Source organism: Lepus europaeus, chromosome 14 (genome assembly GCF_033115175.1).
Source record: "Lepus europaeus isolate LE1 chromosome 14, mLepTim1.pri, whole genome shotgun sequence".
NCBI lineage: Eukaryota > Metazoa > Chordata > Mammalia > Lagomorpha > Leporidae > Lepus > Lepus europaeus.
This window is the reverse complement of record NC_084840.1, coordinates 13,146,641-13,163,092: the sequence shown is the minus strand read 5'-3', so window position 1 is coordinate 13,163,092 and position 16,452 is coordinate 13,146,641. Positions and strand designations below refer to the sequence as shown.

The window sequence follows — 16,452 nt, the reverse complement described above, 5'->3', positions numbered from 1 at the left end:
TTTTATCTATTTTTGGTTATAGAAATGTTTTTTTGCACCTGCTTACAGTTCTTGAATAGAGTCAACTTGATTAGATAGGTCTGCTTACTAATCTTTAAAAAAATAGTTTCATGGTATAGATCAGTTGTAAGTAAAATGTTCTATTTCATCCACTTATGTTGTAACTTTTATTATTTCTCTTTTCTTTTCATATCTGAATATTATTTCTTATATTTTTAGGATATGTATTTAAACCTATTTTCCAACCAAAAATGAATATGAATTTCAAACTCTGCATTTTGGTTAGGTTACATCTTATAGGTTTTAATATGTGTTTATTTAATTGTAATATTGTTCTTAATATTTTAAATATTATGATTTGGAAGTGAATTATTCTGCTATCCAAAATGAAGGTTATGGAGTAGATAACTTTATATGAGTACTTTAAGTGTTATCTCTTTTTAATTATGGAATGTGACCTATAGAGCTTTTGTGTTTGAAATTTGTAAGGATTATTTTGTGAATTTGTTTTAAAAACAAATTATTGTTTTTATTTAATTTAAAGGCAGAGCAACACACACATGTAGAGAATTGTGGATGAGAAAGATACATTCCATATACTGTTCCCTCGGCTGGGGTTGGACCAGAATGTAGCCAGTAGCCCAAAACTCAGACCAAGTCTTTCACATGCATGGCAGAAATGCAAAAACTTGAGCTGTCACCGGCTGCCTCCAAGGGTTTGCATTAGCAAGAAACTGGAGTCAGGAGTGGGAGCTGGGAGTAGAAACTAGGCAATGTGATACAGAATGCAGGATTCTCAAATGGTTTCTTGACTGCTAGGCCAAATGTCTGACCCAAGCCAGAGTTTTTAAAGGTTAATATGTGTCTAGAAATAATATACTCTATTTTCTTCAGTTTAAAAATATATATATGGCAAATAAATTATTTAATTTTAAAATAGTAATTTTTGTTATTAAAAACAAGAGATTAACAAAATTTCCAGACAGCTTTTACCTGTGCAGGCTGGCTCAGGATTCCATTTCCCATTTACGCACACTGTTTGCATGTAGCTGTGGGTCCCAATGCATCTGTAATTTACCGTGGTGTTATGAGTAAATTCAGTTAAATATGGTCTAAAGAATATTCTTGTACCAAGACTTGATCTTGTACAGTTCTTGAGTCGATGTGTGGCTATAAAAATGAATAGATTCATATATAATAAGAATATTTAAGAGAAACTAAGCAATTATCTCAAAAATATGTGGATTATTAACAGGATAATTAAATGATACTTTTAAGCAACATCACAAAGAACAATTCATGAACTCATTGCATAAAATAGGCTCTGGTGTTGAAAAAAATGAAAAGAAATATACTGTATCCTATCTTGGAATGACAGAAACTTGAGAAATATATGTCAGAAAGCTTTGCGGGAAACAAGTACAGTTTCCCCTGATCAAGGAGAATCTATTTATTTTTAAACATCTCCCCATTTTTTAAAAACATTTTATTTATTTATTTGAGAGATAGAGTTACAGACAGTGAGAGGGAGAGACAGAGAGAAAGGTCTTCCTTCTGTTGATTCACTGCCTGGATGGCCACAACAGCCAGAGCTGCGCCAACCCAAAGCCAGGAGCCAAGTGCTTCTTCCCGGTCCAAGCACTTGGCCCATCTTCTACTGCTTTCCCAGGCCATAGCAGAGAGCTGGTTTGGAAGAGAGGCAGCTGGAACTAGAACCAGAGCCCCTATGGGATGCCAGCACCACCGGCGGAGGATTAACCTACTGTGCCAGGGAGCCCAATTCCAAGGGGAATTTTAGTTAAGCCAAATTTCCAACGACTCTGAAACTGCACCCACTTATGTACACAAGTATGCACACAGGAATGATTGTTTTCCACTGTCATATTTTAAAAAGCCTCAAATAATTTACATAATAAAAAGAGGCCACACAAGAGTAAGTCTGTAGGAGGGATGGTGTCAGTAAGGGGAGATAAATCCAGATATCCTTTGACTTTGACATTTCAGAAAATAGCAGAAACTCCGACTCAGAAAGACAGAAGATTCAAGGGAAGAACTCACTAACAGTAATGTACCACTGAGGTTCAGAACGTGCATTTCTAATACCCCTCTGGCTTGCTTACAGCTGTCATTGTTACATTTCTCCTTTCCCCTAAATGATTGTTGTGGAGCTTTTTCTGTAGTGTGTCCACGAAGGGCTAATGAGACATGGGATTGCTCTGCTACTTCTATGTTTGTAAGTATTTTTCTGCAATAATTTCTACTTCAGACATGGCCTGTCTGGTGCTTATGTATAAAAATTAGTGACCATTAAAATATGTGGTCTACAACTTCCCATACCAGGGTTTGGTGTCCTGGTAGCAGAAGACCTTGCCTCACAGTAGATGGTCACAGAGCAGTGACCAGGTATCTACCCGGACCATGGAGCTGTAATTGCTATGGTCTCCTTTTCCAGAAGTGAGTAGGCCAGTTGACAACACAAAATCCAGGCCATGGGGTAAGAGGGTGGTCCTGGACATCTATCTTAGATTCTGGGAGAACAGCAGCAGAGAGTCTGCTGGTCTTTACAGCTGAAAATGAGAGGTTTTACTATATCGGAGTTCTGAGAAACAGGACAAAAGAAGCCAGGATCTGAGGATGTCAGAAAAAACTGCTTCTGCATTTTGGCTGGAAGTCTTAACACTATTAGAGAACAATGTAAGAGCAGAGCACACAGGCTGATGGACTGATGGAAAAATCTAGAATAGATGTCTGCTTCTGTGGGGAAAACACAGAAAAGCTTCTGGAGTGCAGTTAGGGGAATGTGAGGACCAGAGGAGCAGGAATGAGCCCCAGTTCCTGGGTCTGGGTCCTTGCTCTTCCCCTAACAGAAGTCTCCAAACTCCCCGGATCTTCAGACAACTCAGGCTACATGGCTACTGTTTTGGTTGTATTTTCTAGAACATGGAGGTAAAAATTGTGCTACAGTATGACATAAGACATTAAATTGTAATTGTTGAAATATAATATCCAGGGGCCGGCACTGTGGTGTAGCAGGTAGAGCCACCGCCTGCAGTACTAGCATCCCATATGGGCACCGGTTTGAGTCCCGGCTGCTCCACTTCCGATCCAGCTCTCTGCCATGGCCTGGGAAAGCAGTAGAAGATGGCCCAAGTCCTTGGGCCCCTGTGCCCACGTGGAAACCCGAGAAGAAGCTACATGCTCCTGGCTTCGGATCTGCGCAGCTCCAGCCATTGTGGCCAGTTGGGGAGTGAACCAGCAGATGGAAGACATCTCTCTCTCTCTGCCACTCCTCTCTCTGTATAACTCTGACTTTCAAATAAATAAATAAATCTTTTAAAAAAAAGAAATATAACATCCAAATTCAATATTAGAGCTAACGTAAGAATTCAGCAAGGTTAGTTAAATAAAATCAATACTCACAATTAAATTATATTCTCTTATATAAAAAGTATAACTATTGAGACATATGAATTAATGAAGGATTCTATCCATTATACCAGTAAACAAGAAAAGAAACTGGGTAAGTACCCTATGAAGAATAAAACAAATTCATAAAATCATATGGAAGTTTAATGTGAGACCAGAATAAATGGAATAATGTATAATATTCCTGGGCACAGGAGTGGATATCAATAAAATTAAAAATCTAACCAGATTTATTAATTTCATACAATCCTAATAAAAATGTAAACAATCAGAAAGTTAGATGTGCATTCTCACCAACACATTTAGGAAATTCTGTCCACATTCCACTGATGCAGGAAACTATGTGGTTTCCAATCATTGTATGTGTATTTCTGCAACTCAGCTCTACTGAAGCTCCATGTTGATAGGGAAGTACAGAGGGCTGGGCATAGCCATGCTCAAGTTTGGGTAAATGGCCACATGTTTTCACTGCGTCTAGGGAAATACAGTAGAAGTTATATTTATCCTGAAAGTATTAAAGTCCATTTACATATGTATTTATATATGGATGTAAAATGTTCTATTTAGACATTAATATCCTTTTACCAACACAAATGGGCAAGGTTGTCCATTCTCCATCCACACATTGTATTTTCTCAGGCCCTTTCATTGTAAAAGGGGAATTGCAGTCATATTGTACCACTTCACCATGTCCATAGTCTTCTTTCCTTGTGTCCTTTACTTTACCGTTGGGGAGCTGGGGAGGTGGACCGCATGGTTGTACTTGCCCTATAATAAACAGCCTGTAAATGCTTAAATAATCTTATAATTGTAAACCCAGAAAAATGTGGAGTTACTAATTGAGTTGACTTTGAGCTTAATTACATTTATACTACCTTTGCTTTTTAGGTCTGTCTTTCAGTGTACGTAGTATATTGATTGTATTCATTTTCTTAAACACTGAGTTTCTGTTATGAATAATTTTTAATAAATTAAAGAACACATAATTATCATTGATATATCAAACTTGTATATATTAAAATATTACACTTTGTCCTATTTGCTTTATTTATTTTTTGTAAAGTAATGTAAATAGCAGAGAAATTTTATTCCCAAATTCATCAGAATACCTATCTAGCAAATAGACATTTTACTTGCAAATACAAAATATCTTATTGCATTTAGCAAAATTAAGAGTAACTTCTTAGTACTATCTTACATTCTTTCAATACTTTAATAGCTTATTGCCCCCTCCCCCGTATTTTGCAGGATATTTACCTTAATCAGGGTATTAAATTGTACCACTGAAGATTTTAAAGGTCAATAGTCTCAATATAATGTAAAAGTAAAGAACTATAATGTAAAAATATAATGTGAAAATGTCATAATACATAATAATAATATAATAAAACTATAATGTAAAATATAGTATAAAAGTAAACAATATTATACCACATATTTTATACATATAAAATATAATAATAATTTTATTAATATCTATAAATACCTAAATTGATTGGATGAGACATTTTGGATAAAAATAATGTAATTTGAAGTAAGTAGCAAATCATCATTGCTTTCTATTGAGTAATCCATATATGTGATGACTTGCTTATTATCTTACTTAATTTCATAAGATATAATGAGGACCATACAATTTTTTAAAGTATTTTTTTTAAAAAAACTTAGATAACAGGAAATACATAACACTTTTTAGTCTCAATTACATATTTCTTCTTGTTTTGTTTTATTTTATTTTGAGAGGTGGTGAGATAGAAAGATGGAGAAAGACATAGAGAGAAAGAAGCAGACAGGGTGCCCATTCAACAGTTCATTTCCCAAATGCTGGCAACAGCTGGAGATGGGTTTTGATGAAGCCAGGAGCCAGGAACTTCATGTGGGTCTCCCGTGTATGTGGCAGGGACCTAAGTAGTTGAGTCAGCACCTGCTACATTAGCAAGAAGCCACAACTGAAGGTGAAACTGGAACTTGATCCCTGGCACTCTGATATGTGATGTGGGTATTTAAGGGCATGGTCAAAAACCCAATTGGTCAGCTACTATATTTTAATTTATAAAATCACATAAAATATTTTAAAACACAGAGATAGAATTACTAGTTGATTAGAGGAACTTAAGTGACCTAGGCAACTCAATTACTATAACCAACATCCCTCCTCCTTCCCAAATAAAATACTACCTTTGCCGTTTTTTCTACTTTGTCAGATTCTAGATGTAATGAGAGTTATAATAAAATAGGTAGACATTAATATAAAAATTCAAATTCTTATTTCCAAAATAAGTATTGACCTTTGCATGTTGGAAAATTAGGTGACCATCCAAATTGGTAGCACTGAACTGAATCTGGTCCAACTCTTGTAAATCTTTGTCTGCAGGAAAATTTCAACACATCCCCAACTTTGTATTTTTCTTGTTTTGGGTGAGCATCTAAATTTGCTTCTAAAAATGGAAGAGGACATTCTACTTCTAAAAGAAAAGGAACATATATGATATTTTTTGCAAAATTAATTTAATATATGCTAGATAAAAAGATGCAATCAGATTTACATGAAGAGCAGCATAATATATATTCTTATACTTAAAAAATATAAGCTAATTATTCATACCCAACAAATACATTCAAAACCCTCTAGGCAAAATAAGTGAAGTAAACTTGTATGAGAATCTCTTCAGTGTCATACTAGAAAATTCCTTAGAAATTACTTATAATGAAAATTGTTTAATCTGTTTAGTTAACATGTTTTAATTTAATATAATAAATAATTATAATGTAATAACTTATTTACAAAATAGAATATGAATAGTTTCCATGTTCAAATCCCAAGAAATTTGTTCTTTCAAGTAACACAAAGCTAAAATGCAATACATTTATGACATTTTTCATGAAACAAGATACTTACATTGAAAAAGTAGACTACTTGCAACACCCAGAGAAGATATATCTCATAAATTTTAAGTTAGAAGGAATATTAAAAATGAAATAATTCCTAATTTTACAAATGCATAACTAAATATCAAAAGCTTTCAAAACACATTGCTAAACTTTCTAAATTTTTTGAATTATTCCATTGCACTCAACTAAATCATTAATGTTTTTATAAAGACTCATATCTCTTGGTTTAATTTAAATGGATATGTATAAGACTATATGTGTATTTTTCTCATTTAATCATCTTCCATGGTTAGTTCATAAACTTACATGTCAAAATTGAATATGTAATTGACACTAGAAAAAGTAAATATGCTAACTCAAACATGCATCACAAAAATAATTTATAATTAATTTATAATTTAAAATTAATTTTAAATAATAATTTATAATTAATGATAGCAAATGTTATTTAAGTGAGCCAATGTTATATATTGTTATTGATTATTTAATGGTTCAGTGGTAGTTTATTTGAGAGCATCCTACTGGAATGTGATTCAGCTTCTATAAAACTTACACTCCTGTTTCCTGATTCTGTATTCAAATACTTTGCATGACATTTCTTTTTTGTTGTTAGTCTTTTGCTTATTTAATGGCAAAAAAAGTCTTAGAAAATAATTCATCTTGACTGATGTAAGGTTTTCCAGCCACCTTATTCATAGTTACTACACTGTGTTATAACAAAATTATGCCCTCCCAGTGTTTCTGTCCTAGTCTCTGAAATTTGCATGCTACCTCACATAAACAAACAAAATCTGCAGGAAAAATCAGAGACCTTGAGATGGAGAGCTTATTCTGAATTATGTGTGTAACAGGTCCAGTGTAACCAATAAGAGGGAGGCAGCAATGTAAGAGTGACAGTAGAAATGTGACAAGGGAAGCAGAGGCTGGCATGATTTGAGGGAAGAGCCATGAGGCAGGAAATGCTAACAGATTTTGGAAACTGTAAAAGGCAGCGAGGCTGATTCTCCCTAGAACCTCCAGAAGGAACATAACCCTGTGGGTGAGGTTTACTGAGCTGGTAGAGATTTTAAGGGAGACAATTAAGTCACGGGGCACTGCCTTTGGAAGGTATTAATGTGAGTGGGATAGGAATCACAGGACTGGATTAGTAACAGCAAGAATGGGTTGTTGCAAAGCAAGTTCTGCTTGCTCAGCGTGCTCTATTGCTTGCTATCTTGCTATATGCCTTCTCTTTCTCACACGATCTCCTGCCATGTGGTCCACACTGGCATGAGGCCCTCGACGGTTACCAACGCTGGCACCATGCTCTTGAGCCTTAAAACTGTGTGACAAAATAAAATGTCTCCTTTGTCAACAGCCTCAATTATTTTGAAATGGCAACACAAAATGGACTGACATGTTTTTAGTAAAAATCAAATTTGTGGGAATTAACAATTGCAGCACTTGAAAATGATGCATAAGGACAAAAATATGCAGTGATATTTAAGCGGAAGGATGATTTGGTAGAACTTGAGGGCATTCTGTGCAGATTTCAAGCCCAAGACTCTGACAATAAATGATAGGAACTAATAGGTAAAGGGGACAGGAACACGGTCAAGGAGCAAAACTTCTAAAGTTGTTAAATGAAATATAAGCAACTATGTTTTTGGGAATGTACACCCAGTTTTGAATGAACTTTCAGTATGAATTTAATATACTTCGAAAAAGCCTGTCATTTAAGCCATAGATATGATGTGGATAACATATAAGCCACCCAACTGAATGGACTATGTGCTCTCCATACACGTTATTACGTTATTATATTAATTTATAACACCAGCATCTTAAAGTTATCTGGAGACATCTTGAATTTGAAATTGTTCCTCAGCAAATACCTCTTGAAAGAACCCAGAAAAACAGTGTGTCCAGAATTGTTTTTATTTTCCAAAGGAAAAAGTCCTCACCGTAGCACATGGGCAAATGGGACCAGCCATCCTCACCACATACTGTGGAACCTGTGGGACCTCCATCTCTGCTTTTATAGCCATCGTTGCACTCATACTCCAGCTGCTCATTGAGCATAAACCATGTTCTGTCATTTCTGATTCTGGCATTCATCAATACTGGCATATCACAATACTCTACAGAACATTGGAAAACAGGATTTTATATCTAACATCACCTCAAGCATACAAGAAACACACAAAAATCTTTAATAATCATTATGTGCTACTAAATATAAATCAAATGCCTTTGTAGAAAATATTTATAGCGACTTAATAACAATTGATTTCACTTCATTTTTCTCACACATAAGCTCCTGCACAAATTAAGAAAATGCTAAATATAAAGTACTCTGCATAACTATGTATATGTATATAGTTATTTCTATCATCTATGGTATGTTAGATACATACACTAAGTAATGAAGTAAATATCAAATGTATGAATTGGTTGATGGATTGATTGATTGGTAGCACAGTTCTCTAGACAAGAGGCCAAACAGTTTGTAACTCCTGGATAGCCATAGCCCAGCTCCCTGAATCTCAACACCTAGTCTATCCGGTCCCAGTGCATCAGAGGCGATGAGTGGTTGGTGCTGCACTGCTCATGTAGTGACTGTAGCACAGGGAAGAAACCTCCAAGTTAGGAGGCTTGGACCTTTTCTAGGGCAGCAGGCACCTTGGCCCATTCTCCTCTCAGGAGAGCGAGAGGTGATGTTTACACTGGAATGCAGACTTGTATCCTCTGGGGAAGAGATAAGTAGGTCCCTGTTTTTTTTGTTTTTGTTTTTGTTTTTCCTTCCATGGGCAAATGACTCCAAAGAGACACTTAATGAATGTCACTGGGGCAATATACTCTCTGTAACTTTTAAGTCCTGGTTGCCAAATTTGCCATGAAAGCCTGGGCCATGCAGAATGTCTTACACTGACTGAAGCATAAAGTGTATGTAGATGAGTGTAAAAGTTAGAAGTATATTGTTTAATAAATTAATACAAAATAAGCACAACTTTGTAACTACAATCCTGGTTAAAAAAAAATAATTTTTGAAACATCCCATGATCCCTCCCTCATCATTACTTCCTTTCCTAACTTCAAACACTATGGGATAGATTTGCCTGTTTTAAAGTTTTTGGAATTTTTTTTTTTAAATTTAACTTTTGTATCCATGATCATCAATCATATTTTCGTGATTACCTAGAGTTTATTACCTATTTAATTATTTAAGTATATCACATTTTAGTAAATATTTGATATAACAGAACCAGCCAATGATGACTTGTCATTCTTATATAATTACTAAAATATTAAAAACTGCATTTACTTGTACATTACCTTTCTCATAGTCAAAACCTCTAAAAGTTACTGTTATATAAATAAACCAATGCCTGACCATTAACTCAAAGGCTGCCAGCACCAAATTAAAATGGTTGCACAATTTATTGTTTTAAATATAGTTCAATAAGCACATTAAGTCACTTAGCACATTGCAGTTTTGCAAGCCCTATGAAATACCTGTTACTCAGAGATGGGAAGCCCTTGTGGCTATAAAAGTCTCCAAGCAGTCATTGACTTTGGTTGTTACCTGGTCCAGGGATTCCCTGTGGGCTGCTGAGTGGCATCACCAATACCTGTACCCGCTCTTCAACTTCCTACCCACTAGGAGTTACTTTGCACCCTCCTTCTTTTAGGAGTGGCCTCTGGCAGGCATCCTCCTACCATTGTCCAAGTCCCACCTAGATAAGCATGTGTACTACTGCCATCTTGTATACGTCTGTTTTTCTGTCCTAGCCCTGAAATCCTGTAATTACATAAACTACATTTGTACAGTGTGATATTTTTTACTTCTAAGCAAGCCAATAAATGGAAAGAGAGCAGCAGAAACACATCTTTCCAGGCCTTGTAAAGAAATTTTATGGGTTTATTAATAAATTATTTTGTTTATAGCACTATTGGTAATGCAGTAAACATAAGAAAAGAATTATATTCATTATTTACATAAAGACCTATATTAACATGAAGAATTTTTCTTCTGTGTGGTGTATTTTGTGATAGCTTATTCATCTTAAATTTGGTAGAAGTGAGGAAAATACTCTTGGATCTTAGAACTCCAGAGACAGGATCCTATGAGAAAATAGTTTATGCTTCTTTGCTAAGAGCCACAGGAAGGCTGGAAACTGAGAGAAAAGGTAATAAATGGGAGTGGTTTTCTTACTTTCAGGAAGCAACACTGAGATAAGTTTATGACATAAAGTTTGGTAAGTCTTCAGTAAGAAAGAGAACAAAAATCTCTACATAACTGCAAAGTCTTTCCAACTTAAGGTTTTTTCCATACTCATATTAGCACAGATTTATTGCTTTTTTATAACCTGAGAACTAAAAATCAAAAATCAATTGTGGTTTTCTTAAACCAGAACCTGCTACTCTACCAACGTTCCTCAAATAGTCCCAAATTTCAGAAATGTCTAGTCCTGTGCTTTCTCTGCAATTACATTAGAGGTGAAAAAAAAAAAAAACAAACAAACCACAAAACTTGAGTAATACAATATTCTCTTGAGCACTGAACGGTCGATTTAGTTCATCCACTATAGACACAACTGCTATTCAAAGGAATAAGAAATTAACTATAGGAGGTAGATAATTTGAATGGTGAAAGAGAAGGGCACAGTATTTTGGTCACTAATAAAATTGTGCTAAAACCCTGTACAGTTCTCGAGTCCTTTCCTTTCTTCCTCTCTGCTTCCGCTCTTGTTTCCTCTCTCACCCTCCCTCTTTCCCTTCCTCCCTCCCTTCCTCTCTCCTTCCCACTCTCCCTCCCTTCCTCTCTCCTTCCCACTCTCCCTCCCTTCCTCCCTCCCATCTTCCCTCCCTCTCTGCCTCCCTCCCTCCCTCCCTCCCTCCCTCCTTCGCTCCTTCCCTCTTTTTTTCTTTCTTTCTTTTTAATAATGACATTTATTACAGGAGTAGGGACTATTTCCTTTGAAATGGTGGGAAGATACAAAAATAACAACAAAAAATTAAATCAATTTAGCATATGGGGTATTTATGTATTTTGTTAACGTATTTTCTTTGGAAATGGGTTTTATTTATGTGATTATCAGATAAACCCAGAAGAAGGAAAAATAATAGTTGAAGGAAACGTTGGTGTTACTATATTCATAAAATCCACCATAAAATACAAAATTACTTACTAATACAAGTAGGTTGCATAGACCACCCATCTTGCAAACATTTAACTGTCCCAGAGGTCTTTCCATCTGCTGTTATATATCCTGGTTTACACTTAAATTGTGTTTCTTTATTTAAAGGATAAGTGTAGTCTGATTCAGCCAAAAACCCATTGTCAATTACAATGTCTGATGTTAAACACTTTTCTAAGAAAAAAAAAAAGAAAAATGTGTTCATTAAAATATTTCATGTTGTCAATAAATAATGACAAAAATAAAATGGAAAAACTAAGTCTTCTACAAATTGGAATTATTCTTGCAGTCAAGTTCTTAGCACATTAAAGGTAAAATCCAGCAAGGTTTGATCTGGCAGTTAAGCTCTCAAGTTTTTGGGTTTGGTAGCTGGCTTTAGCTCCAGATTCAGCTTTCTGAAAACACAGATCATAGGAGGCAGCAGGGACGGCCCTAGTGATGGGGTTCCTGCCACCTACGTAGGAAAACTGGACTGAGTTTCTGGTTCCCATCTTCCACCCATTGTTAGTATTTAGGGAGTGAACCAGCAGATGGGCAGGTTCTCTTTCACTGTGTCTCCCTGGATTTCAAACAAATAAATTTTTTTTAAAACTTAATTAAGTCTAAGCTTTTAAAAGAGAATATCCCAGGAAACTACTTAAAAATATAACAAATATCAGATAACAAAGCAAATACTGACATCAAAAACAAGTGCAAAGAATTGTGGCTAAGATGATCTGGCATGCCCACCAGTAAAAAGACTTAGTAATGTAATAGTTTCTTATAAAGGAATATGGGTAAGGAAAATTTGCAATAAACTGGACCTTATCACTCAGTTTTCATATTGATTCAAATTTATTAGGTGACAGAGAATGCATTTAAATTGAGGGTCTCAGGCAAGGTTCTGTATCAAACCAGAAACGGCACTATATTAATAACTGGAGAAACAAATGGTAAAAAAATTAGGTGGAAACTATTGGCTCTAGAGGATTGACTATCTATGGACAGAGTACACAGAGGATAGAAAAAAAAGTCGATGTGTGATCATCTGAGGCTAAGAATTATTATTCAGGTAGACGGTCTATTCCTTCAGTTGTTAGGTACAACAGTGGATTTCTGGTTATCAATAAGCTTATTCTTTTTGCTGTAATTTTCTGTGGTAGCCTGAATAATGGCCCTTCCAGACACCTATCGTGAAATTTCCAGAATCCAGGAAAATTACCATATAAGGCATAAGAACTTTACAGATGTAATCAAGTTAAATGAAAAACAAAACTGCAGCTATTACCTTTATTGTCTGCAAATATTCACATTAAAAATCAATAAACATTGACCTTCAAAAAAACAAAGTCTTAACAAACCGAAAAAGCATAATGACAGAGGCTTTGGTAAGTTCTACATTTAACACCTGATCCTTTTCCCTAAGAATAATCGCAAACCAAACTGGGAGCAGGGAGACAGTATTTTACTTACTAGTGGAGCTGCATTCAGGAGGAGCAGACCAGCCTGTCTCTGCACACTCAATGGTATTCTCCCCGTTTTGAAGGCTGTAGCCTCTATCACAAACAATGTGCACGACGTCACCTTCCATGTGTGTTTTTCCTGAAGATGCAGAATGACCATTTTCCACAAAGGGTAAAAAACACAGTCCTACGAAAAATTGATTGGTAACAAGATAGAATTGGTAAAAACAAATGGTAAAATTGTATTCTACAACATTTTAGAAAGAATAGGGAACATGAAATATAAAAATAAAATTTCAAAAGAATTTAGATAATGCTATATGAATGAAATATTTTCTCATATATGTGTGTGCATAAGTTTGAAGTAAACTAACATTTCATGCTGTTGTTCTGTGGTTTCTACAATATTTTATGCTTATAGACTCTCCTAATGCATATCAATATATTAATTTATCTATTTTTCTCTTAATCCTCATAAACTCTTCTTTGCAGGAAGAGAAAGATCATTTATAACTCCCTTGTTGGCTCATCTATTCTGTCTCTTATTGTTTTTCAACAATAACACCTGTCACCTGGGTTTGCTTTTTATATTCATTGAGAGATGAATAAATATATAGTTTTAAGTACCAAAGATGTGAAGAAAGAGGGGTGGGAGTGTGGGTGGGAGGATGGATATGGTGGGAAGAATAACTACATTCCTAAAGCTGTACATAGGAAATTTGTATTCCTTAAAAAAGAAATTAATTAATTAATTAAAAAAGGACAAAAGTTGACACATTATAATACATAGAGGACTTCTGGATCATATTGGAAAGTTGATTTTTTTCCCATTTATTTTGGTAAAAGTCATCTCAAAAAAGAAGGACAGCATTCCCTATCTTCACTGGCTCCTCCAGTCCTTGCCTGGTGATGATCGAGCCTCTGTGATGTGTGCAACCCTCTTCCCTTTTCAAGGCATGAAAATCCACGTAATGGCCAGGACGTGTACTCACGGAGGCACCTCGGTGTTGGCGACCATCCTTTCTCAGTGCATGTAATCCGAGTCCAATAGGACTTCAAAGGGGAAAAAAAATTATATTCACAGGAGTAATAGAAAATTGTCCGTATAGGAACTGGCAAAAATGCATTGTACTTCTTTTGATCATATAGAATGCCATGGTTTATTTTTGGAAAATCACAAAATCCCACTGGGAAAAAACAAAATAAAGTAGAAGTATTAAATACCTATCAACATTAGTAAATCATTAAATTATATTTTAATCATCTTACTGACACCAGCACAGAGAGTGCAATGCTTACTTACAGATCATTTAGTACTGGGACAACTTCTGTACGGCGTTTCACTGAAGTTTCTCCAAGAGACTGCAATAAAGTTTGAGTATCTTTTCCTTGGTTAATGGTTGTCAAAATTCTGCATATTCACCTTTATTTTCAATTGCCTCACTTTGCAATTTTCCCACTTGCAAATGCCATTTTAATGCCACTCTGTGGCCTTTCACTGGTTTACAACAAAAATAAGGCTATGCACTATTGTTTTACTAAAAAGATATTTCCTTTTGTTGAATGATAACTAGAATTAAATGGTATATCTTTCATTGTAATGGTATTTAAAATCTTTTTTTTTTTTTTTTTTTAATTTTTGACAGGCAGAGTGGACAGTAAGAGAGAGAGACAGAGAGAAAGGTCTTCCTTTTGCCGTTGGTTCACCCTCCAATGGCCGCCGCGGTAGCGCGTTGCGGCCGGCGCACCGCGCTGTTCCGATGGCAGGAGCCAGGTGCTTCTCCTGGTCTCCCATGGGGTGCAGAGCCCAAACACTTGGGCCGTCCTCCACTGCACTCCCTGGCCACAGCAGAGAGCTGGCCTGGAAGAGGGGCAACCGGGACAGGATCGGTGCCCCGACCGGGACTAGAACCCGGTGTGCCGGCGCCACAAGGCGGAGGATTAGCCTGTTGAGCCACGGCGCTGGCCGGTATTTAAAATCTTAAATCAACAAACCTTTGAAAACAAAAATCTGCAAACAGTTTGAAAGGGTCTAGATTTTCTGAGGGTGCTATTTTTTCTTCTGATCAGAAACATTGTAGAGTTACACCGAAATACTCTGGGGCTTTGCCTATTACCTCCTCCTTCGTTATATGTAGATTTTCATAATTTAATTCCTCTACAAATTATAAATTTGGTGGCTATTCACACTTTAGAGTTAAAGAACAGAGAGAAAGTCTGTTTTGTCACATTTTTCCTGTAAAGGTACATTGTAAATATTTTCATAAAATAGATACAATATCTCATTCCAAGTAGTCTCATCTGTTCATTTACACACACACACACACAGCCAGTAAATACACTTTAGAAAGGAGCTAAGAAGTCAGAACAGCATTCAACTCACCTTGTCCCCCAACAGTGGAAAAGCCTAAGATCAGTATGACATTGACGAGGAGAAACATGTTGGAAAATCCCTTGGTGCTGCTGCTTTGAATCCCACTCTCACAGCCGTTTCGAATGTGACTTTGAGTGTCAGTGACTACCGGGAAACTGCTTCGGTGAAGTAATTTCAGTAAATATCAAAGTGCACAGAGGGATATGTGAAATAACTAAATAGTGTCTAATCAATGTGTTTGCATTAATACTCTGAATGCAGACTTGGTATCTATCTGAGCAAAACGATAGCTGTTCAGTTTCCACGTTGCAGTCACTGTCTCTGAATTTGTTATTCACAAACCCCTAAGGGGCAGAGATGAAACCTCTTTACCTTCTTCCTCGCCAGGTCGTCACCTGTTTCAAAACGTGCACAAGTGCAGGTCATCCGTTCTCATTATAATATAATAGCATCAATTTCTAGTTATGAATTTCTTTTAACACTGTCCCTAGGGTTAGGTTGTGCCTTAATAGCTTTCATATTTTGCAGATATTGTAAAAATCTGTTTAAGAATGGTTTTTGCATAGTAGCGCTTCCTGGAATTTTTGAACCAACTGGGTTAGAAAATCATTTTATTCACATGAGACTTCAAGAATACCGTATGAAGAAATTGGTATATTCTCTCCCTCCAAAGTACAGCAATACCAATTGGATACATTCCTTTAAAAATCAGTTATAGTCCCTGGAAATTGGCTAAATAGAACATTGTTGAGGAGTATTTATTCAAGCAATCTATCAATATCAGTGCAGAAGAGTGGCTGTTTTCATCCACTGCCAGCTCCCAGCTCAATTCTATGGCTCAGATTGTGCCCTGAGAAGAAAGGAAGTGCATAGGGACTGGTAGCTGTGCTGCTGAGAGCAATGGTTTAGCAGCTTTGATAATCCATGCCCCAGGACACCATGGAATACAGAGATTACAGTGGGAAACACCTAGGGAAGACTAAGGTCCCTAATTACTACTTAGGCCATCAGCAGAGTGGCAGGCCAGTCAGAATTTTAGCAGGGAAATTTGGAGAAGGAGCCAGCAAGAGACTCTCAGAGATGAGGTGCAGAGGTTCATGGACGTGCACCAGGCTGTGTCCAACTAGAGGACAGGGAG

At 36.1% G+C, this 16,452-nt stretch overlaps 1 protein-coding gene across 1 annotated transcript in view; it reads right to left on the bottom strand.

The window, feature by feature from the left end:
- CFH (complement factor H) overlaps nt 1-16,452 on the bottom strand; it is a 117,265-nt gene that overhangs the window by 19,287 nt on the left and 81,526 nt on the right. Inside the window, exons 24-32 of the mRNA XM_062210736.1 lie at nt 15,324-15,493; nt 13,933-14,127; nt 12,951-13,127; nt 11,490-11,672; nt 8,262-8,438; nt 5,715-5,891; nt 4,012-4,194; nt 3,721-3,900; nt 994-1,170 (exon numbers count right to left, since the gene is read on the bottom strand). Coding sequence (XP_062066720.1) covers nt 994-1,170; nt 3,721-3,900; nt 4,012-4,194; nt 5,715-5,891; nt 8,262-8,438; nt 11,490-11,672; nt 12,951-13,127; nt 13,933-14,127; nt 15,324-15,493 — 1,619 coding nt within the window. The remainder of the gene's footprint in view (nt 1-993; nt 1,171-3,720; nt 3,901-4,011; nt 4,195-5,714; nt 5,892-8,261; nt 8,439-11,489; nt 11,673-12,950; nt 13,128-13,932; nt 14,128-15,323; nt 15,494-16,452) is intronic.